General features: G+C 37.1%; 1 protein-coding gene across 1 annotated transcript; it reads right to left on the reverse strand.

Annotated features, from left to right (window-relative positions):
- Positions 1-25,774, reverse strand: Slc4a1ap (solute carrier family 4 member 1 adaptor protein). Its single transcript, XM_078029474.1, has 14 exons — positions 24,904-25,774; positions 24,491-24,686; positions 22,300-22,422; positions 20,367-20,427; positions 19,898-20,037; positions 16,820-16,981; positions 16,014-16,082; positions 15,469-15,655; positions 9,669-9,780; positions 7,221-7,458; positions 4,976-5,062; positions 3,587-3,654; positions 1,919-1,988; positions 1-181 (listed from the first exon to the last, which is right to left on the reverse strand). Exons 1-14 carry the CDS (start codon positions 25,564-25,566, stop codon positions 132-134), a joined length of 2,226 nt encoding a protein of 741 aa, XP_077885600.1. The 5' UTR covers positions 25,567-25,774; the 3' UTR covers positions 1-131.
- Between the last annotated feature and the right edge of the window lie 17 nt (positions 25,775-25,791).

Here is a 25,791-nt window from a genome sequence, read left to right on the forward strand (position 1 = left end):
TGGAAGAAAAAGTCAGTCACCATATTTTACATAAGATCATCTGAACTTCTTTGGCCATTCAACTTCACATATTATTCCAAATACTCAATGTCACATAGTCCACAAGATCTTCCTCTGGGACTCTGATGTAATCAATAGCCATACTTGTCATTAAGATGGGTTCTGCCATCTCCACTTTGGCCTAAATCAAAGTATAAAAAAGAAAGATATTTACTTTTTCAAAGTCAAGAGGAAAAAAGATATTCACATATTTGTAGGCCTAAGTAAAATAAATATTGAGGTTTCCTTCCATGATAGAAACTTTACCTTTTGTATACAATTTTGGAATATAGTCCTTTTTTCATGTCTATCCTAACATTTATTAGTAGATAAGAAGCAAACATTTCTAGTAACTAAACTTCTTCTGATTATTAGTATCTTAGAAATACCATCCATAGTGGCTGGGGTTATGACTCAGTAGTGAAGCGCCGCTTGCTTCACATGTGTGAGGCACTGGGTTCAATCCTCAGTACCACAAAAAATAAATAAACAAAATAAAGGTATTGTGTCCATTCACAACTAAAATAAATAAATAAGTAAACAAAAATAACATCCATAAAAAACACAACATATAATCAGCATATGAAGAAATAAGCATCTAATATATTGCCCTAGGTGTGCATGTATGAACACAAAATTGGTAGTCTTTATAGAATACAATTTACAATATCTTAAAAATAACTGTGATCTAGTATGTTAACTTATATTAGTTTTTTCTATAAATGGACCTCTATACTTCACTTATTATATTAGCAGTTACTTCTTGCAGAGTTGTTTATAAAGGCAAAAGACTGGAAACACAGTATTTAAATAAGTAAAGGTATAGCCACACCATTAAAAAAACCAAAAACAAAAAAAAACTATGCTGCCATGTAAAAAGAAAATGATAAATTTGTTAAGTAATTATGGAAGGCTTTCTATATAGTGCTAAGCACAAAATAGCAAGGAGTAGAAGATGCTTCCACTTGTGCAAAGTGGTGAAATATGTGTTTTATTGTCTATATAGGCATTTTGTTTAATATATAGGAATTATTAAGAAACTGATAATATATTTTGTTGTTTTTAGAGGAAAAAAGTGAGTAGCTGAGGCATAGACAGAAGACTTTGTTTTCTGTTGATAAAGAAAATTTGAAATATATGCAAAAGCAAATAGAAAAATATAATAAGCCCCATCTACCCCTTATCCAGCTTTAATAATTATTATATGTGGCCAATCCTGCTTTATCTCTTACCCCCCCCTTCAGTACCTTCTCTCGATTTTTTTTTGGTAATGGGGATTGAACTCAGGGGCACTCCACCACTGAGTCACATCCCCAGCCCTATTTTGTATTTTATTTAGAGACAGGGTCTTACTGAGTTGCCTAGCACCTTGCTTTTGCTGAGGCTAGCTCTGAAATAGTGATCCTCCTGCTTCAGCCCTCCTAAACCACTGGAATTACAGATGTGCACCACTGTGCCTGGCTTATTATCTGGATTATTTTAAGGTAAATTCCAGATGTCATTCCATCTATAAATGCTTTTGTATATTTGTCTAGAATATAAGGACTTTTTTCAAAAAACGTAACTCAACATCATTCACTTTTTTAAAAAAATCAATAATTTCTTAGTATCTTACTATCAAATATCCAGCTAATGTTCAAAATTATCTAGCTGGTTCATAATTTTTAAAACAGCTATTTGCTGTTTTAAAGTAAGGACAGGGTGCACAGATTATATTTAGTTGATATGTCTTCTCAGATCTTTTAATCTACCTATTCTTGCAGAAGGGAAACCTTCACTACATACTCTTGTAACTATTATTTTGAACCTTAAACATGTATGACTTATTCAAATACATAAAGAAATATAAGAGGAAAGGAAAAAAAAATTTTAAATATACCTTCAGGTGGAACCCACACACAGTAGTCTGGGTCATCTTCGGGATATTTAGAAGAAAGTGTTGGGGGAAACTGCAAAGAAAATATGGACTATTTTACTCAAAAGAATTTTAACTCTAAGAAATTACTGGCTTTACAGTTGCCTGTTTGCAAACAAAAACTAAGCACAGTTTTCATTAATGATGTGAACATTAATAACCCATTTGGGGGAACATTGTCTGAGTCTTGATTTTTTTTTTTTTTTTCCTCATAAAGCCTCAACAAGCTGAGCTTTCATTAGTGAGAGTGATGTCATGCTTTTTAAAAGGGGCAGTAAATACAAGGCAGATATAAGTGCTTATCAAAATAACTTCTGGAGAGGGAAATCTGGCATTTGCCTTTTGACCTAAGTGTAAAAAAATTAACAGAGCAAGAATAACTGCTATTCTCTGAAAGCTTGCTTGATCTTTGGCTAGTGTCTGGAACTTGAGTTTTTGGAAGATTATTATTATTTTTTGGTACTGGTGATTGAGCTCAGGGGCACTTAACCACTGAGCCACATCCCAAGCCCCATTCTGTATTTTATTTAAAGACAGGGTCTCACTGAATTGCTTAGCGCCTCACCGTTGCTGAGGCTGGCTTTGAACTTGTGATCCTCCAGCCTCAGCCTCCGGAGCCGCTGGAATTACAGGCGCATGCCACTGCACCCAGCTTCTGGAGGATTATTACTATTACCCTAACTGATAAGGGTGGCTCATTGTGCCTCTACTGTACAAACAATGTGGTTTATGCTGAACATCTGTTTTCTTTCTGGGAGTCTGGATTTGTGGTACACGCCAATCAGGGAATGCCTATATGATCCATTCCCACCAAAAATAGTACTGAGTCTCTAACAAGCTTCTCTAGTTAGCAAGATTTCACAATTGTTACAACTTATTGCTTGGGAAATTAAGCATGTACTGTGTATCTCCACTGAAAAGGACCATTCAAATCTTATACTTAGTTTACCTCAGATTTCACCCCAACCCAGTTCATATTGCCAACTGTGCCTGGTATCCTTTTACTGTAGGAAATCATAGCTGCAAATACAACCATATGTTGAGTCCTGTGAGACCTCTTGTGAATTACAGAGAGGTGTCTTGGGCCTGCCAACACAACTCAGAAATTACACTTCTTGGAACTTAGCATATCCATTCAATATTACGTATTCATAAAATTATTCACTATAGCACTGGTGTAATGAAAGCCTAGAAACAATTCAAGTGTCTATCTAAAGGGTACTAGCTAAACAGTGTATATTCATGCACTAAGAAGCTCTTGATATATTGATAAAGAATGATTTCCATGATAGATTAAAAAAAAATTAAGATACAGAATGGAGTGTATTTATATCTTTTGTGTAATAAAAAGATGAAAACAGCATGTTATTCAAATGTCTGTATAGCATATTAGGATATGAAGAAAAATTCACAAATTAATATAAAAAAAGTAGCATGTATGTGAGCAGTTATAGGGAATAGGGTGAATAGAGATAAGAATACAGAATTCAAAAATATAAAAATTAAAGAATTCAGATTTCTAGGAGAGGAGGCTAAGGCTGTTGGGAACTCTGTCAGTTTCCAAAGATTCACACTCCTAGATGTGGTCTGTCATAAGAGCATTCATGTCAACTTTCAAAGAAAAGTACTTACCTTGCCTGGACCAGGAGCTTTCTTTTTCTTCAATTCATCTCTGCTTTTCTCATATTCATTCTTTGGTGCTAATTTAAGGGGGAAAAATGATAATAACTATTTTCTGAAAAAGTAATAGACAAAGAAAGATCTTCTCCTAAGGCAGTGTTAAAATTACTGAAGAAAACATCAGTGACAATCTACTACTATAAAAATGAAGGAGCTTGGCATGGTGGCTTGTGCCTGTAATTCCAGCAGCTTGGGAGGCTGAGGCAAGAGAATTCAAAGCTAGCCTCAGCAAAAGTGAGGCACTAAGCAACTCAGTGAGACACTGTCTCTAAATTAAAAAAAAATAGGGCTGGGGATGTGGCTCAGTGGTCAAGTGCCCCTGATCAGGTTCAATCCCTAGTACCTGTCCCCCTGCCACACACACACACAAAAAAATACATATTAAGAGGAGAACATTTTACTTTCACTGATATCCCTAGTTTTTAAAACAAAGCTACAAGCTTGAGGTATGATGAGTATGATGAGGCTATTTTTATTATTCCACATTTTAACCATTATAAGTAAAACCAGATAAAAGCAGTCCCTTTTGTTTTATTGTTATTTTTAAAATTTTTTTTTTTTTTGGTGCTGGGGATTGAACAGGGCCTTGTGCGTGTGAGGCAAGCACTCCACCAACTGAGCTATATCCTTAGCCCTTTTGTTTTATTTTTGTACCAGGGATTGAAACCAAGGGTGCTTAACCACTGAGACACATACTCAGTCCTTTTTTAATATTTCATTAAAATATTAAATATCACTAAGTTGCATAGGGCCTCGCTAAGTTGCTGAGGCTGACTTTAAACTCCCAATCCTCCTGCCTCAGCCTCCCGAGCTGCTGGATTACAGGTGAGCACCACTGCACCCAGCAAGCAATCCTTTTTTACCAGGCTCACTGTGCCTCTACTGTACAAATAGTGTGGTTAATGCTGAACCTGCTTTCTTTTTAGGAGTCTGGATTTTGGGTATATATGAGGCAGGGAATGTGTATGTGCTCAATTCCCAACAAAAATCCTCAGCACTGCCAACCTTTCAAACAATTTAATAGATTGGGAATCATTTCCATAGTAAGACATATTCAACTGGGAGATGTAAAATTGGGGTAGGCTTTGTATGGCTAGAGGGAAGCATCAAGACATCAGGTGCTTTGTGGGACAGGGAGAAGAGGAGTAAAAGGCACATGAGATAGCACCAAACACAAACCTCTCACATACTCCAATTTCATTCAGGGTGCTGGTGGTTGCACCTACCTAGGGTCTATATGGCCATTTCCTATGCTGCCTTAGGGTCAGCTGCCAAGCCCTCCTTTTAAAGTTAGGATGTATCTGCACACAGAGAGGCAAAAGAATCTGCTATGCTACTTACCTGATGGTTCTTTGCATGATGAAGATGTTTCATTAATCTCTTGATAATTTTTATTCTGTTCCATGTGGCTGATTTGAGACATGTTTTCTACAAAAAACAGTACCAAAGCCTACTGTTATTATTTAATTAATGGTGGAAAGACAAGAAAACAAAACAAACAAACAAAAAGCAAAAGAATCTATGCCTATATATGATAATCTAGTTTTATTGTCATCAGCTTCAACTAACTTTTTTTATTTTTTCGGTACTGGGGATTGAATCCAGGGGCACTCAACCACTGAACCAAATCCCAGCCCTTTTTTGTATTTTATCTAGAGACAGGGTATCACTGATTTGCTGAGGGTCTCAATAAGGTGCTGAGGCTGGCTTTGAACTTGAGATCCTCCTGCCTCAGCCTCCCATACTGCTGGGATTACAGGCATGTGCAACCGTGCCTGGCAGCTTCAACTAACTTTAATGAGGTTTCCAATAAATGTATCTCTCTAGATATCTAACAAGACCAATTTTCCACTTAAAAAACCCAGCCAACTTTGAGGTAAACTTACTGGCAAAACTTACAAAAAGCCTTAAAAATATACATATTTCTTGGTGTAGAAATTGTCTCCCAGGAACATATTTTTTTTTTAAAAAACCAGAGTCAAGCACCAAGATTAAGTGTTTACAATAGCAAACATTAAGAAGTGATTTGTATATTTAATAAGTAAAAGTTAATAAATTATGACACATCCAAGTGATGCCCTACCCCTAAGTACAAAGCAACATTTAAAAATAGCATTTTAAGATAGGTGCAGTGGCACATGCCTGCCATACTGTGACTTGGGAGGCTGAGGCAGGAGGACTACAAGTTCAAAGAGTCTTAGGAATTTACTGAGTCCCTAAGCAACTTAGCAAGACCTTGTCTCAAAAAAGAAAAAGGGCTGAGGATGTGGCTTAGTAGTTAAGCACTTTTGGGTTTAATCCCTGATACCAAAACAAAACAAAATTAAATAAAAAACATTTTAAGACATAGGGAAAAAACAGGCTAAAAAATAGCATGTAAAATAGGATCCTCATGCTGTAAAAATAAAAAAGTAGAGGAAAAAAGGCCTGGAACAATCCCTCAGCAGTCACGGATTTACCAATTTAAATTTATAAACCAGATTTTAAAACCTATTCCATTTTCATACACAGGTATACTTTGGTCCCTAAATAACAAAATATAATACTTATCGCTCCCCTTCCTACTGGTATGGCCCAAAGTCCCAGGCGCAGAAAAAACTACATATAAGTATCTTTTTAAAAAGGTAAGTATTTTGCCAACAACTAAACAAAGAAGGCAAATAGGTGAGGAAACAGTAACTTTGCTGTTCCTCAGACACAGTTGAAGGTGACTCAAGAGGAAGACTGTACTCCAGGCCAACTGTTGTAAGTACACCAGTGTAGTCTCTCTGAAGTAGATATGCACACATTCCCACACACATTTAACACCAGTGTTTACTTTTCCTCACATTCCCTATTTTTTGTGAGATCTTAATCTTGCTAAACAGTTTGGCAACCTGCAGGAAAATAACTCCTACAGTTAATAAGGAATAAGAGGCACTAAAAGATAAATAGTAATTTCTAGAGCTGAGATTTGGAAAGATTTCTTTTTTCTTCTTTGGACTTTTATATCTAAAATTTCTAAAATGCATAAATATTCTTTTCATAATCACAAAAATTATTTTCAAATTAATCAATTCCCTCTCTTCAATATTTTTCATTAAATCTTTTCTCATGAGGGTGAGTGTTATGTGCCAGATTCTCTTTTAGATACTATAGACAAAAAGATGAATAAGGCATGATTCTTGTTGAGAACTTTAGTTCATTAGGCTTAGCCTTGTTTAAGGGTGGGGAGAAAAATGAGTAAGGGGAGATTCATCCAGAGATCACCTAATCAAGCCCCAACACTCACACTACTCCCCTGCCCTCCACCTCTACAGTGGCATCAGCTCAGGGTCATTCCTCAGCAGCCGTGATGTCAGAATCTACAGATTTCAACCCTCTATCATTCTGGAACACACTGGAAATACTTCCCTTTAATATGCAATAGAATAAACAATGACTGGCAGTCAAAGGAAGAGGACTAACTACATTTCCTTAGTACAGAGTCAGTGTCTCAAATATATAACGTCAAAACTCATAGACAAGAACTAGTTTGCTTTTTTAACCCTATCCATAAGTAATACAACTGGCCCTCTGAATTGCACCTGGTGGAGAAAGATATTACCATGGTTTTTTGTTTCCTTAGAACATGTGAGATCTGTGGGAGAACTCATTTCCTGCACTGAAGTTTCTGGCTCTATCTCCTGTGGCAACCTGCTGTTTCCATCCTCCATTTTCTCTTCATGTTCCTCCTTTTCTTTCTCTTCTTCTTCATCTTCTTCTTCCTCCTCCTCTTCTACTTCAGGCTCATCCTTCATTCTCATTAGAGCCGGAGGGAGTTCTGGACGCTTGGGGGGCAATTTCTATGAGGGAAACAAAACCACAAATGTGTAGTTCTACATAATGATAAAAAAAGAGGCAAATTTCTTCCAGGAGGTTAAACCAAATGCATAGGATGTCTAACTCTCTAGGTTGATAAATCCTGCAAAAGCAGGCTGGAAGTAGAATTTTCACATAAAATGGTATCCATCTATGGACTCTTAACAAGTATGTTTATTAGTTTATAGAATCAAAACATTTTTAGGACTGAGGTGTAACTCAATGGTAAAGTGCTTGCCTAGCATGTACAAGGCCCTGGGTTTGATTCCCAGCAATGTGGGTTGCAGTGGTGGGGAGAGAACAGGCTAAAGATTATTAAATACCAAACATTTGAAACAGCTCAGAGGGAAATAAAACATTTATTCCAGATGAGCAATAGCTGTAAGAATTCTATCCTATTTGACCTCTTAATATTAAAGGACCCTAATTTATTACAAAATCTTCTAGGGAGTAAATCAGACACACATTCCCAAGAAAGAAGTCATCGTACTGTTTTTTTCCTTTTAGACTTAATGTAATTTCAAGGAAATAAGACTTGTAAAACAGTAAAACTGATCCTGAAGAATAGGAAGACATTTCTTAAAGTATAAAGCAACATAATTTTTTTTTTTTTTTAAAAAGACACTGTTTTCCAATGTCACTCAGGCTGACCTTGAACTCCTGGGCTCCCAGTGATCCTCCTGCCTTAGCCTCCCAAGTAGCTGAAACTATAGGTATATGCCACCATATCCAGAAAAGCACGTTTAAATCAAGGCCTTTCAATATGAGCACTTATTAGGAAAAGTTGATCATATTTGTGGAACAGAAGTTTCAAAGTATACCTTGTTTATACCTTTTTTAAATATATATATATTTAGTTTGGTAATCCTCTAAGAAAGTTATTTTAGGAAAGCATTTTTCTTCTATTTAAAACATAAACACTGCCCCTAACCCAAAGCTTCCCTCTTCCATAAACCACACAACTCATTCAGTACACATAGCTGAGACTTCATCTCTGCCACCAGAGGGCAGTATATCCCAATACAAGGTATTAATGGGCTGAATCCTCCCTACTTCCATATCTTGCAAATTCACATTTTGAAGTTCTAATCCCTAGGACCTCAGAATGTGACTGCATTTAAAAATAATAAATGAGGCATTTAGGACAGGGCCCTAAGTCAAAATTACTGGTGTCACTAGAAGATATGCCAAAAGTGCAAATACACAGAGGGACTATCAAGTAAAAGAGCAGCAAGAGGGGGCAACCATCTGCAAGTCAAGAAGGAAACCAACTCTGTCAGCACCTTGATCTTAAGACTTCCAGCATCTAGAACTGTGAGAAAATAAATTTTTGTGTTTTAAGCCACCCATTTTGTGGCATTTTGTTATAGCAGCCCTAGCAAACTAATACCCCACAGGTTCAGTTCTTTAGAGTGATTTAAAAAAACTTTTAAAAGCTAAATCTATAAATAGGAATATATGTAAAGCAAAAACAACCATCAGTGAGACATTACAGAAGAGTAGAAAGATCATAAAACTTAGGAGAAAAGATGGATCTGATGGTGTTATATGGTATTTTACCTGTTTTTTCTTCTTTAAGACATAGTATTTCCCATAAGTTGTAAGATATTGGAAGGATTAAACAAGAGTATGGAAAATATACGGCAGAGACAAGCATATACGTTACATTCCTAATAAATATTATTTGAGTCTAACTATCACATCCATTCACCAGGTTAAAAACATTTAACTGAGTCAGATGTAGTAGTGCACACCTGTTATCCCAGGTATTTGGAAATTTGGGGCAGAAGGATCACAATTCAAGGTTAGCACAGGCAACTTAGCAAGACCATATCTCTACTACACCTACTCCCCCTGCCCCCCGCCGCCAAAAAAAAAAAAAAAAAAAAAAGCATTCAGTGTAGGAGATCTATTTCTAAACCCAATATTCATTTGAAATTAACAAACTATTACTTGAATTTACAAATCAGTTACTTACAAATTGACTGGTATGAATTAATTTGCCAATTCTTATAATTCTAAATTGAACAGAAAAAGCTAACAAGCAAATTCTGGGAAAGATATGACTATACCAAACCCATAACCCTTTTTAACACACTGGTGTAATGAGTCATTTGCACTTGTAAAATAAAAATTGGCTCAGGGATAACTCACCAGTTAAAAGTTTAACACTCTACCTTGACTCACAACTTACCCCTACTGTTCCAGTTTTTAACTTGAATTTGCTTCCTCCTTTCATGGCACCAAAGAGAGGCAGTGTAAGTTTCTTAGCTTTATTTTCTGTATCTGTAGTCTGACTTTCAGTCCTAGGAAGAAAGAAAAATTATACATATCTATTCTGGTGAGTCCAAGATTTTATCTATAAATATTGTAACACTGACAAAGAAACTTCTGGTAAAACAAAAGTGACTACAAAATTAGTATCTGGAGCAAACAACAAGAAGGAGGTATTCAGACAAGCAGAGTTTGAATGGACAATGACATTGCTGACTATCATGAACAGAATTATTAAGAGCAAGATGATACTGCTCCCTTAGATGAATAAATTACAACATGCTCAGTCAGCATCAAATGATGACTACAGTACAAAGGTCACTGGTAAAGGAGAATACATTAAGCATGACCCCATTTCCATTAAGTAGCAGGAGATGGATCTATGGTGTAAAGCCCTATTTCCCACCAATTTCTGAAGTGACTTACTTTACTTATCCAGAGTTCACACTTAACCATAACCATGTGCTATGAGCAAAGACATTAAAAAAAAAAAAAAAAAGGAAGTGTGTGCATAGGTGGGGGGTAGGTAGGATAGCTTGCATAATTAAGAGAGTGCAACTGTTGAGGTTGTCAACATTCTAATTGGCTAGAGATGGTTATAAAAGCCAAGACCAAGAGAGTAACACTGAAAAAGAATAAAAAAGAAGAGACAGCAGAAATTAGAAAGGAGAAGGAAGAGAACAGTAAAAACAAAAAAGACAGCAGTTAACAAGACACTGAACTTGTCAGAGTAGCAAAGGTGACAATGAGAGGTAGGCAAAGGCAATAATTAGAAGATGTATGAAGACATAGGGGAAAGTAAGCAGAGGTCACAAAGGCAATGAGGAGATGGCTTAAGGAAACAGAGGAAAACTTAAAAGAACCTAACTAGACCAGGGAAAAAAGCCCCATGTTGCCTTCACCTGGACCATGGGACACTCCTGCAAACTGGAATATAAGGACAGGACTGACACTTCTAGACCTTATGAGGAACTGACTACCCTGGCCTATTCTGAAGCTCACTTGCTGCCTGCCATCTTTGAATTAAGTCTTGTCCCCTTCCCTAGTGGCATTCTTGGGACCCAGCTTCACCACCTTTCTCCCTATCAGAGTCAGAACCCATTCCCTTCTTAAGACCACCAGAAAAATCCTGCCTGCCTGACCCTGAAATACCCTCTGCTAAATCATGACCCTTTGCACCCATCCCTATAAGCCTCATAGACAGAGAAAGGTAATAACACAGATGTTTTTCTACTACATTAAACAGCAGATATTTAATAGCTATTAAATGACTGGGCTAGTCTGGAGGATGTGCAAAGACTGGCTCAATTAAGTGAAAGAGCAGAAGAGAGGATCACAACTAGGAGTTGCTTGGAGGATAAGTCTGGGAGGCAAGTTAGGTAGAAACTTTGGAAATTCAACTCTGAAGTGAGAAGTGGAGGGAGAAGTAGAGAGCATCTAGGCCAGTAGCCAAGAAGGGAAAGAAAAGAGAAACCAGGCAACCACACAGACCACCAACAAGAAGGGAGCTTCCAGAGGAAGCGGAAACATGTCTTTTAGCTCAGAACACCACCCAAGGGGCTGACTTAACTAGTTAAAGGATGATCAAGGTGAAATTAAATTCACAAGTAATTTGTTTACCCTGCCTATGTTCCCTGAGTTCTTACTTACAAAAACAATGTTATGAATAGTTTCTAGACACAACAGAAATAGTAAAACTTAAGACAATCATGACAATAATATATGTATACCAGCACTTTAAGTGCTATCCATTTAATCTTTGCATCTTCATTACCTCCAATTTACAAATGAAAAAAGTGATGAACAAAGAAGTAAATTAACTTGCCTCAAAATACCCAATAAGTAATTGCTAGAGCTGAGAATTAAACCTAAGAAGTCTAACTCTGTGGAACCTATTTCTCACCATCATTAAGTTAGGTAATTTAGATGTCATACTGGTTAACTGGACATTTGTGATTAGGATTAGGAATTAGGATTAGGAATCACTACACAGTAGTCCTCTCTGATCCCCAGTAGATGCCTAAATCTATGGATAACACTAAGCTCTTTATTTATTTTCTCCTATATATACATTCACAAATTTATTGTCTTTCCACCTTTGTATGTGTGGGTACGTTACCAGAGACTGAACCAGGGCCTCATATATGCTAGGAAAGCATTCCATAATTGAGCTACATCCCCAGCCCTTTTCATTTTACTTTAAGGCCTAAACTTCCAAGTAGCTAGGAAAATAAATTTGTACCATAGCACCTGGCTTGAGAAGGTACCTTTTAATATGTAGATATTCCTATATAATGCCATCAGGTTACAAATTTCATAATAGGGATGAGGGACTTAAGTATTTACTGACAAACTAGAGTCAAGTCCAACAGAACTTTCTGCAATGATGAAAATTTTCTATATTACACTATCCAATATAGTAGACACCAGCTACATGTGGCTACTGAGCACCTGAAATGTGGCTAGTATAACTGAAAAACTGAACAGTTAATGTTGTTTAGAGAAATTTTAGCTAGGTACAGTGGCAAATACCTATAATCCCAGCAATTTGGGAGATTAAGGAAGGACAATCACAAATTTGAGATTAGCCTCAGCAACTTTGCAAGGCCCTGTCTCAAAATTAAAAAACCAAAAAAAAGGGCCAAGGATGTAGCGCAGTGGTAAAGCACCCCTGGGTTCAATCTCAGTATTGAAAACAAAACAAAACCAAAAAAAGAAAAAAAAACCCACACACAAAAACAAACAAAAAACAGAATAGCTTTAATAATACATGTACCTATCTATTGGGTGCTATATTGAACAGTATTATCTAATGAAAATAAGAAACTTCCTGCAGTTAACCACCTTCAGAAGTGGATGAACCCATGTAGCCAGTACTACTTTTTGAGATCCCACCTGAACTGTGCTCCTGGGGGTTGTTTATTTCTATAATAATCTATTCTACATTTTCAAAATTTAATGAGACCATATAGAATAAAATTTTAAATACTGTCAAGTTGAAAGACTGGATCGTTCCCCAGCCCTTATACATACTCTCTCACTCATAAATTATCCTCAAAATCTGACTCAGAAATGACTTGATAATCTTCTAGATGTCTCCAAATGAATTTGAACTAATCTAACCCAATAATTTCCCAAATGCAAAGTTAACAAAATTCACTTCTAAATTATGCTTCCTTCCTTTAAAGGAAGAGATTTTGCTTTAAAAAAAATTCACACAAATTGAACAATTTTCAACTGGTTCTTAAGAATGATAAATATAGGAATTAAAAGACAATTTGTAAGCCAGGCATGGTGGTGCATACCTGTAATCCCAGTGGCTTGGGAGGCTGAGACAGGAGGATCACGAGTTTGAAGCTATTTAATATTTAAAACTAAAACTGTAACCATATTACAATAAATTTAGACCTACAGCAGTACGGATATTTGACATAGGATTTTTTTTAAAAATCAATATATTTGAATAGAAAGTATACTCACTTGGTTCAAAACTCAGAAAGTATATAAAGGTATATATATTGTGAAAGTATATAAAGGTATATATATTGTGAAAAGTCTCTCTCTTTTTGCTGACCCCCACCCACTGTAGTTCCCATTCCCAGGGGCCAATTATGTTATCAGCTTCTTTAAAAAAAAAAAAAAGTTTTTTGAGAGGGGAGGCAGAGAGTTACTGAGGATCAAACCCAGGTGTGCTCTACCACTGAGCTACATCTCCAATACTTTTTTATTGTGAGATTGCCCAGGATGGACTTAAAATTGTAATCCTACTGCCTTAGCCTCCTGAGTATTTGGGATTATAGGTGTTAACCAAAGCACCTGAAAATTTTTTTTCTTTATTGGTGCATAATAATTATTCAAAATAGTGGGCTTTGTTGTACCATATTTGCATATTGTTATTTTAAAAAAATTGTTTTTAGTTGTGGACACAATACCTTTATTTATTTATTTTTATAAAATAAATAATTGAGGATTGAACCCAGTGACTCACACATGCTAGGCAAGTGTTCTACCACTGAGCCAAAACCCCAACCCCTTGTTATCAGCTTTTTATAAATCTTACCAGATATACAGTAGCATATGCTGCTGGAATCCTTCTCAGATTTTCTTAATGAGGACAACCAGGTACCGCAGCACTGATGGCTAAAGGTCGACACTTGCACCTTTCTCAGAATTCCTGTGTGTCCTTTCTCAACTATCCATGGTCAATAAAAGGTTGGGTGGCGGGTATAAAAGCCCAAGCTCCTAGTCTCTAAGGCATCTGTGATGCCATTACAGCTCTTGAAACTACTTCTTTGCCCAGCTTCTTCGTCTACCTATCCTGCTCCCTCACTCCTCTACAAATTTCTCCCAAGAGCACTGTCTCAGTAAATCACTTGCAGACAAATATCTATCTCGGAGTCTGTTTTTAGAGAATCTGACCTAAACAGATCATACACATAATCAAGCAATGGCCTACTGATGTATTCTTTCTTTACCACAGACAATCCTTGATGCACATTTTTCTGTTACTTAATATATCTGACAATGTTTCCACATTTTACTTAGTTGCCTATTTTTTTACAGCTACATAATATTCAATTATATGTGTATATTATAATTTAGTTAGCCCATTCCCTTTGATAAATATTTAGGTAGTTTCTCATCTTTTACTACTATAAATAATGCTACAATATATATTGTTCATTTCCTAAGAATGTGAAGAACCAATTTCTAGAAATTATAATTACACCTAATAATAATTAGCTCAAAGGTCATATGTATTTGTAACCAGGATAGAAACTGCCAATTTGCCCTGTATAGGGAAAATCACAATTTGCCTTTCAACAAAACAAAAAAACAACAAAATAATAATAATTTGCCTTTCAAGAAATGTCTTTTAGTCATTGCTTCACTGACACAGTATATATGAGTTTTTGTGAATTTCATGGATAAAAAATGTGTTACATTGTAGTATTTATATTTTTCTTACAACAAGTGAGGTCGAACATATTTTCATACAGTTAGGAATAATTTGTATTTCTTTTTCTGAAGCCTGTTGGTTGATATCCTTTCCCTATTTTTCTCTTGGGTTGTTGGTTATCTATTTATCATTCATAGTTTTGTTTTTTGTTTTTTTGTTTTCCAGTACTTGGGATTGAAGCCAGGGCCTGTGCATGCTAGGCACCTGCTCTAACACTAAGCTGTATCCCCACATCCCCAGGCCCTCCTCCCCATTTTATTATTTTTTTTTAATTTTGAAACTGGGTTTCACTAAATTTCCAGGCTGGCCTCAAACTCGAACTTCTCCTATACCTCAGTCTCCCAAATAGGGGTTACAGGTGTGCATTACATGTAAGGCTCACAGGTCTTAAATTGGTTTCTGTGCATGCTGTTTTTATGAAAAGTTTATTGTGCAGCAAAAGATGAAGTAAAAAACTTTAGAGCCTTCCAGTGAATCAAGAATCTACATAGTTTCTTCTGAAAATTCTCCAACAATCCATAGTTCACAAATTAAATGGGGTTTTAGTTACTCTATAAGACCAATGCTTTAAAGGTTTTCTGTGCTAGGCTGGGATATGGGAGCATATGCCTAGCATGCATGATGGTCCTAGGTTCAATCTCCAGCACAGCTTAAAAAAAAAATTCTATAATTATAATAATTATTTAAGAAGATAAAAGAGAAATTCAGGGTATTAAATACCACATTTATTTAAAATTCCAAATATCAACGGATTACTTACTTTTTTAGTTCTGGAATCTCTGCTGGCTTTACAATTTTTATTAACCCTTTAAGCCTCTGTTGTTCTTTCCTCAGTTCAAAAGTTCTGAGATGAAGTTTCTTCCTGGACACACCATCTAATGCACTCCCTGATTTCATTTCTGACATGAATGCATCTAAAGAATCCTGAGGTGGGGACTCTGACAGAGCTGTCCAAGAAAGGGATAATATATATTTAGGCAGATTACTCCAAATACTTTTAAATTCAGCCAAAATTTCTAGAGAAAAATATTATTTACATAAAGCTAGTTAGAGAAAATCACTGAGATTAGGAATAAGAAAACAGATTATAGCTATGTGACCTTGGGAAGTAACTTAGAATGAGTTTCATTCTACTCAACTGTTAAATAAAGAGGTTAGCCCAAATGATTTACAATGTTCCTTCTAGCTCCAAAATGCTATACTGCTCCTTAGAAAACCTTCATATTCTATATATGTTATTAACCAGAGCCTAACACAATGCACTATATATACTGGGTGCTCAATAGTATTTGATGACAGCCTTACCTTTGCTTGAGGACTTGAGCCTCTCAGAAATTTCAGAGAGTTCCCTTTCAGCATCATTTAACTTTGCAACCTGTAACATCCAGATCAACAGGGTTAGCAAATGTTTTCCCTCTTTGCAACTGATTATCATCCTCCTATTTTCACTATTGTTACTCCAAAATTTAAGCAGATTAGTTCAAAAGTCCAGCAAAATCTGCTCCTTATTACTTTTTACTGGTTTAATTCTAGCTGAATTAATTTTTAAATGAAAGAATTCAGAATTAAACAGAATAAGTAACTCAGATTTTACTTCAAAGGAAGCACTTCCAGGCATTTGTTTTCATTGATGAATCGAAAGAACAGATGTTGGATAATGTTTTAAGCTCTGAATTCTACTACACAGTATTAAATGCATACCACACCTTATGATAATTTCATGAAAGATATACTGTTCCAGACTGACACTATACTATTTCTCAAAATCCTTTCGATTCCTCTTGACTACCACAGTCCTAAAGTCAATTTCACCTTGGATGCCCTAATTTGGAACTTTTTCTTTTCTTTTTGGGGAATATCATATTCAAAAAAAATGTTCATTAATGGATTAATATAATCCTGGAGCAAAGTTTCTAGCAGCAAGTCATATTTTTCTTTCCAACATCTTGGATAAGACTAGTGTTTGTTATCATTAAATTTATGGATTACAGATTTTAATGATACTACCTTAAAATTATAATTATCACAAAAGAGAGTTCTATAATGCATTGATTATAAAACAAAAACAAACACAAACAAGCTACCACAGCTAATTTTATAAGTAAAACTTTCCAGTGATTCAAAGGTCTCTGGCTTCTCATCAATCTTCCCAGCCTTCTTCATTCGGTTAAGACGCTTCTTCTCCACAAGGCCAGTGCGATCAAGGAATGTGTCATCATCACTATCATAAAAATCTTCATCTTCCCAGTTCTTGGCTTTCCTTTTCCGAGATACTAGAGGTCATAAAATGAAAGAATGATAATGAATAATAATAATGAAATAAATTTTATAAAGAGAAAAAAGGCAAGCAGATTAAACAGGATTTTCACAAGCTGCCAACCCACACACACAAAAAAAGGGCTGGCTGGGCACAGTGGTGCACACCTGTAATCCCAGTGACTCAGGAGGCTGAGCCAGGAGTTCAAAAGTTCAAAGCCAGCCTCAGCAAAAATGAGATGCTAAGCAACTCAATGAGACCCTGTCTCTAAATTAAATACAAAACGGGACTGGGGATGTGCCACTGAGTTCAATCCCTGGTACACTTAAAAAAAAAAAAAAAAAAACAACCAACCAAACAAAAAAGGGCTAAACCTTGAAAACATTATGCTAAGTAAAATAAGTCAGACACAAAAGGACACTTATTCTATGATTCCATTTATACAGGTACCTAAAGTAGTCATATTCACACAGGGAAAAATAGAATGGTAGTTCTCAAGGTTCTGGAGAGGAAAAAGAACTTGGTACAGTTGCAACACAGAATAATTAAAAAGTTCTGAGATGAACAGTGGTAATGGTTGTACAACAATGTGAATACGCCTAATGCCACTGAATTATATATTTAAAATGGTATATTTTATGTTGTGTATGTGTGTGCATACATATATGTGTATATACGTGTATATATATATATATATATATATATATATATATACGCACATGCACATGTATATATATATATGTACACATGCACACGTGTGCGCGCGCGCACACACACATGTGTATATACACATACACTTTTTTACTTTTTGGCAGGAAATTGAACCCTGGACCTTGCACATGCTAAGCAAGTACTCTACCACTAAGATACAGCCCTCTTATGTACATTTTATAACAATAAAATAAATAAAACAGGGCTAGGATTGGGGCTCAGTGATCAAACCAGGGCCTCAGCCTAGTATGTGCGAGGCCCTGATTCGATCCTTAACACCACATAAAAATAAATACATAAAACAAAGGTATTGTGTCCAACTACAACTAAAAAATAAATGTTTAAAAAAATTAAAACAAATGGTCAGTTTACTGAGCAAAAGGCTCTTAAAAATCAGTGAGTAATGAAAAACAAATCAGCAAATAAAAAAGGAAAAAGATAAATGAGAAAAAGACCACTAAAACAGAGGAATAAGCCAAGAAATATGAGAATTAAGAAACAGAAAATCCAATCCTAGAGAAAGTCAAAGGAAATCCTCAAGGATGATAGCAAGTCAAGTCTCAGGTGACAGTCTTGCAGCAGATCTAGAAAGCAATATGCCTAAAGGTCTAAAAGAAGGAAAGTAGTACTCTTCAGAAGGAATGTCTCAAAAAATACTCAGAACTGATAATTAATATGATTGAACAATGTGAAAAAATATATTGAAAGCCTATTGAAAAGTATGAGAAGAATAGGAAAGAGGTTAATAAAAAACAAAAACAAATCCAAACACATGGAGAAAAAAACATAAACATTATCTTTAGGGAAAACAAAACTGTTGAGCTGTGACTATTATTTGTATCAATATAATCAAATAAATATTTAATAATTAAATGGAGTCAATAGGTAATGTCTAAAATAAGTGACTCAAAATAAAACACTATATTCTTATTTCTTGGAAATACAGGTATTTTTAAGTGCCAGAAGAAATGACTGAAAAAAGTTGAAAAACTCGACAAATGAACAGGATTAGGGCAGGGAACAGGTACATTTTATTGTAATCCTTTGACAGTTTAAAGACAGCCATAAGTTACTTGGCAATGTTAAAAATTAATTTTGGAAGCTGGGCACAGTGGCACATGACTTAATTCCAGCTGCTGGGAGGCTGAGCAGGAGGATAGTGAGTTCATCACCAGCCTCAGGAGGATAGCTAGTTCATCTCCAGCCTCAGTAATTTAGCAATTCACCTAGACCCTGTCCCTAGATAAAACATTTAAAAAGGCCTGGGAATGTGGCTCAGTGGTTAAGAGCCCCTGGGTTCAATCCCCAATACCAAAAAAAATAATAATTAATTTTAGGATATTTGAAAATATATAGACCTCATTAATAAATGATTGTATAGCCAGCCCCCCACTTTTTTTTTGGTACTGGGGATTTAACCAGGGACTCTTTACCACTGAGCTACATTCCCAGTCCTTTTTATTTTTTGAGACAGGGTCTCACTAAGTTGCTGAGGGCCTTGCTAAGTGCTGAGGCTGACCTCGTACTTGTGATCCCTTTGTCTCAGCCTCCCAAATCACTGGGATTTCAGGAGTGTGCCGCAGCACCCAGCTAGCCACTTTTTTTTTTTTTAAATGAGGAAAATCTACTGTGTTGATACAAATAATCCATGACACATTCTTATGTTAAGAAAGTCCAAAAAAAAAGCATAAGTAACAAGACTGCATTGATGACAAGTGTATGTTTCTTATTAGAGAATCTAGTTCTATTTTTTTTTTTTTTAAGTTCTAAATATCAAACCCAGGGCTTTGCACATTCTAGGAAGCACTCTACCACTGAGTTACAACCTCAGCAGGATCTAGTTCTAAACATATATGTATAGAATATGTTTGGAAGAACATAAACAATAGCTACCTTAGGATACTGAGATAGGGAATTTTTTTCTTTAAAACATTCTATATAATTTACATATTCCTCCTGAAAAGAGATTTTTTTTTTTTTTAAAAGAGAGAGTGAGAGAGGGGGACAGAGAGAGAGAAAGAATTTTAACATTTATTTATTTTTTCTTAGTTCTCGGCGGACACAACATTTTTGTTGGTATGTGGTGCTGCTGAGGATCAAACCCAGGCCGCACGCATGCTAGGCGAGCGCGCTACCGCTTGAGCCACATCCCAGCCCTGAAAGGAGATTTTATTGCCTTTTAAGTTTTCCTTTTTAAAGAAAACTGACCCCATATGCTGACCTGCTTCCTGCCGCAGCAATCCCAAAGTATCAAGGATCCGGCAAGCTTCCAGTGAGCACTGAATCATTGCTTCTTTTTTCTTTCCTGAGTGAATGGCCTCAGCCACCAGCTGTTTCCCAGTTGAATCATCCACAGGTAATCTGCATTGGGGGAATTAGAGGAAATTAAAGCTCCAATTCATATGAAAACAATTAATATGCTGTGATGACAGTCATGTTTTTTAGATGGCTTTTCAATCTCTCAATTTTGTTCTATCTTGCCAAGGTTAGACTTCAAGTTTTTTTCCTTCTACCTCTTACGAATCTCATCCCCCTTCCAATAACATAAGTGTAGTTATAGTAGCAAGGCACAAATTTAGACATAGTCTAAAATTTAGACTAAAGTTACTCTTTGGGTTGTTATCTACAACCATAAATTAACCTGAAATTGGGTCTTTTTCAGAAATAGATATTACTAAAAAAGAACATACCTCACCCTGCAGAGCCAAGTGCTATGTCCCTGTTCATCAAATTCATATTCTAGTTCTTCTCCTGTGGAAAAAATATAATTTTAAAAATAGGATCTAAAAATTAGGGGTTGATACAATAAGAGAGCAAAGGTTAAACGAGGAAATCAAATTTCCATATCACACTGAATACTAAATTTCAATACATTTTACTTCTCATTCCTAGGGATTACCATCTGATAATAAAACTAGAATGAGCATGATACAGAGGAATGCAAACTCATATCAAAACAATCAACTTGGGCTAGGGGGGTGGGCAGCTTAGCAATGGATGACATGCTAAGCATATGCAAGGCCCTGGGATCAATCCCTAGTACCACGAAAACTCAAACAAAAATAAACCAACTCTCTATACACAGTTTTGTTCACTCCATAGTAGTTTTCACACTTTCTATAAGTTGTAGATTTAAGTTCTTTTGTTGCAGTTCATTTTTAGAAGCATAAATATTAAGTATAGAAAGCAACCAGTTTTCTCACACACACACGATTATATATCTTATTATTAAAATTCAATCCATTGCAAATCTTCAGAGGGGAAAAAAATTGTGTTCTGAACATGTAGACTTGTTCTTCTTGTCATTATTACTTAACAATCTTAGATATTGTATGTATCTAGAGATGAAGTTAAGTACATGGGAGGCTGGGAGTAGGTTATATGCAAATACCATGCCACTTGCATCACTGGATTTTGGTATCCTGATGAGGAGGAATCAATCCCTGAGGATGCACAGGAATGACTCTGTATATGTGTGTTCATGTGCATGTAAAATAATATACATATATGCATAACACACATATAAATATATTTTTATTTTTTTAATAGTTGTACACAATAACTTTTATTTATTTATTTTTATGTGGCGCTGAGGATCAAACCCAGGGCCTTGCATGTGCGAGGCGAGTGCTCTAGCGCTGAGCCATACTAGATGTTCTCTTAAAATACCTCTACTGAAACAATCTTCTGTGGAAACATTTAAAATCACATAAAGTTGAAATCCATGTTAAAAACTATGAAGATCAGGTGCATTAGAAACAAAAAATTATAAGGGATTGGCTCGATTTCCCTATCAACAAAGTCCAAGATCTTTTAAGAAGAATGATGAGTTAAGAAAAAAGGTACTTTCTTTTTCTAAGATCGGAAGAAAAGCTAACAAGATTTTTTATTATTTTCAAAATAAATCTGGGACTGGGGGTATATCTCAATAGTAAAGCACTTGCCTGGCATATATGAGGTTCTGGGTTCAAAAACCAACCAACCAATTGTGGGAGGCCAACCTTACAGGTGACTGAGTTACACTCCTCAGCTGGGTGCTGAGGCGCTCAGTCACAGAAATGGGTATGTCTTGCTACAGCCCCATGGGTGAAGCTATGCTCACCTGTTCCTTTGTAATAAAACCCCTTGCCCTGTTTAGGATAGAATCTTCCATGGAAGTGCCTTGTGTGTGTCCCCTTCTCTTACTGTGCCCTTGGATGTGGCCTACCCAGGTGTCAGTCAACCTGCTGACAGTGGACATCATGAAGACAGACTCAGCCCCCTGAAACCTGACCCTTTGCCTCATTTGAATAGCTTCTCCTCAATAAAAGGAGTCAGCGCATGCTCTCGTTCTCTCTTTCTGCGGACCCTTGAGGTCAGAGGAGCCGTCACAGCAACCCCAAAGAAAAAGGTATTTGTGTCTCTTGTGTGGTTATTTCGTGCAGCCCAGTTAGCCCAGTTTAACTAGAGTGACCCCTGAGCCTTTTAGTCGCAAGAACAGAAACCTGGCAACCAATAAACCAAAAATAAGCCTGAAGCATCTGAGTATAAGAGCAAGAACTGAACAAGGAAGACAGCAAATAAAATAAAGCATTTCTAAGTTTGAAGTTCATTTTACTGTTAAGTCAGAAACTGTTTATGTACCTTCTCGGTCAAAGAAACCTTGGAGAGCCTTTTTTGGGTCCTTTATATAAAAGGCTTCCCTTTCCTGCTGAAACTCTAAGACAATGGGATTCTCTTCTGCATCATCCTCTACAGCATCTTCTCCTGCAGGATATAAGAAAGAATGGAAAAATAATGAGACATGAGAGGACATTGTCTGAAATATACCCATATTCTTTTATTCTGCATAAAGATATAGTTATATGTGATGAAAAGAAAGTTAGTTGGGTGTGCGAAGTGAAATAGCTACAAAGCCAGCACTATGAGTACTTTCAGATTTTCTAAATTATATGACAAGTCAAAGCTTGTTTTCGTCGCACCTTAATTTTTTTCCATCACTTATTTTAAAGGCAAAATTTACCTACCACACTTTTGAGTTCCTCAGCCTGGCATTCTCTTTCTCTCAAACTCAGGTCTAATATAATTTCTTAGTACTTCTCCTATCTGTCAAATAGACTGGTAAACTCACTACCTTAAAATCCTCAGTCCTTACTCTAAGTACCAATTCTAACACTCAGCTTCATAGGAGCTACTTTTCCTTTCTTTTAAGTTCCAGCTCAAAAACCCTTCTGCTTATAAAGTCTTCCAAGAAACTAAGAAATCAGTGGTGTCCAACAGAAAGCCACATATGTTAATCTTAAATTTTCTATTAACTATATTGAAAAAATAAAAAGAAACAGGTTAAATTACTGTCATTTCAACATGTAACAAGACTATCATGACCAAGATATTTTACATTCTTTTTTCACACTGTCTTTGAAATCCAGTGTAATTTTGCACTTACAAAACTTGAAAATTTTTGTTACATGTTACAAGTAGCCACATGTGGTAGTAGCTACCATGCTAGATAGCAAAGGTATATGGAAGTCTCAGTAACTGCTCCCTTAGTGATTCCTAACTTTGGCACTTAGTACAAATAATTTCAGAATATTTACCCTGTGCTCCATCCTACACGTTAAGGACATATTCTCCTTTTTTTATAGTCCTATTGTCTGAATATCCATCCTCTAAAATGACAGTGTTTGTGGGAAATTCAATTCATTCCTTTGGCTAAGGGACCAGCTTTCTCTAATGATGGTTTACCTTTTGGGGTATTTTTAACAAACTACAAAAATTCAAGAGAATATTCTATATTGAATAACGTTCTATTTTATTTGATTGTATGTAGTTACACCTCTTCCAGTGATAATTGAATAGCAATGAGGTCAGTAATATATTTTTTTCTTTTTTAATATTTTTTGTTGGTCAATGGATCCTTCATTTTATTTTACTTATTTATATGTGGTGCTGAGGCTGAAACCCAGGGCCTCACACATACCAGGCAAGTGCTTTACCATTAAGCCACAACTCTAGCCCACTTAATATATATATTTAAATGGTGAAAAATGTAATTTTCACCTGAGCATAATTGTATGCTCAGGAAGTTTCAAACAGAAAGTGAATTAAAAGCACATTTTCGGGGGCTGGGGATGTGGCTCAAGCAGTAACGCACTCAACTGGCATGCTCGGAACACTGGGTTCGACCCTTAGCATCACATAAAAATTAAAAAAAAAAAAAGATGTTTAAAAAAAACACACATTTTAAAATAGCCACAGAAGCAGGGTGCAGAGGGACATGCCTGTAATCTCAGCTACTCAGAGAAGCTGAGGCAGGAGGATTTCAAACAAGTGGCCTATCTAAAAATAAAAAGGGTTGGCACTGGGGTTACCACACCTACCTGTTATCCCAGCCACTCCGGAGGCTGAGACAGGAGGATCGTGAGTTCAAAGGCAGCCTCAGCAATGGAGAGGTTCTAAGCAACTCAGAGAGACCCTGCCTCTAAATAAAATACAAAATAGGGCTGGGGATATGGCTCAGTGGTCGAGTGCCCCTGAGTTCAATCCCCAGCACCAAAAAAAAAAAAAGGGGGGGGGGAATATAGCTTGGTGCACCTGGGTTCAATTCATAGAAAGGGAATGGGGCAGGAGGAGGGGTGTGTGTATATACATCCTAGTGTCTTTGATTTAAATCTTTTTTAACATCAGTAAAGGTAATGACTCTGTGGAATTTGGGTACCTGGTGTGCAAATTGTCCTAGTTCAAAGAGTAATGAAAAGTCATATATAAAAAAACATTAAATGGCACCACTAGTAACTCAAAATATTAACCTCAGGCAGCAATTTTAATTTCTTACCCATTCCCCAGGTACAACCCATCTCATCATCTTGGTTACTAGTATTCCTCTTCCTTTCCGGATTATCCATGTCCTCTTCTTCATCTGAATCTTCTCCTAGCATCTTCTTCTCCAACAACATCTGTTGCTGCTTGCGCAGTTCCTTCAACTGTGTTACTGTTAACTCGGATTCTGCCTCTCGGTCGTCTTCTGGCCCCTGATGATCCACATCGAAACAAAAACAAAACAAACTTTTAGAGCTCAAGAATGAGTTACTTTCAGAAATAAGGCAGTAAGTACAAAGGTCCGGAAATAAGGATGCAGACTGATTTCTCCATTTTTGTCACTGCTGACTGGGAGGTAACACCCTTCCTCAACCAAAGCTTTTGAAGCTCAAGATTCCAGCATGGTGAATTTTTGCTTTTTCTACTTACCTGCAGGATAAAGAGCCGGGTGCTACCACCAAAGCGGAAAACGTGCCCGACATGGACTCGACAATAGGTGCGGGGAGGGATTCGAGTTTTGTTGAGGAACGTGCCATGGGTACTTCCCAGGTCGTAGAGGTAGAAGCCCTGCTCATGGCTGTCGCATTCTCTGTCCGGGTCGGACGCCCTGTGTTGGAGCACCGCGTGGTACCGAGACACCGAAGGGTGCTCCAGGCACATGTCGCAGCTAGACAGCCTCCCAAAAAGGTAACAACTTGTCCCTTTTAAGCTACGGGTGCCCAGGATGGTGCCGCCCTTCAGGGTCTCTAGGCTATAGGGGGCCGTGGCTGGGCTGCCCCACGGCGGCTCTCGGTACGGGGGAGCTCGAGCCGGGCCGCCAGGGGAAGAAACCGCGGTGGGGGGACGCAGCTGCTCTTCCTGGACACTCCTAGTCTCTCCGCTGTCCCGCCGAGGCGGCGGGACGTCGGGCTCCGTAGAGTCCGAGTCCTGCGGCTCCGTGGGCCATTCCTTCTTCACCTCCTCAAGGTTTGCGGGACTGGCGGTCGGAGCCTTACTCCGCACTGCTGGGGTCGCCGGCAGGGCTGGCTTCTTAAAGTCGCCACTCAGTTCGGGCGACACTGGAGGCTCTGACAGAGAGGGAATATTTGCCATCCTTAACCGAGTGCGATGTCGAAATATGTTCCTAGGAATCCTCACCCTTCGCTCTCTACGTTCCTGACCGTGTCGCCCTCGTCCCAACTCGAAGCGGTTTCTCTGGGCAGGGATGATTCGGTTGCTCCGTCAAGTCCCAGAGCTTTGTAAAGGGGTGCGTGGCCCAGGCAGGTCATAATGACAGGAAAAGGCTGTCATAGTGCCGTACATAATAGGGACATCTTT

This window comes from Ictidomys tridecemlineatus, chromosome 12, assembly GCF_052094955.1.
Source record: "Ictidomys tridecemlineatus isolate mIctTri1 chromosome 12, mIctTri1.hap1, whole genome shotgun sequence".
Lineage (NCBI taxonomy): Eukaryota > Metazoa > Chordata > Mammalia > Rodentia > Sciuridae > Ictidomys > Ictidomys tridecemlineatus.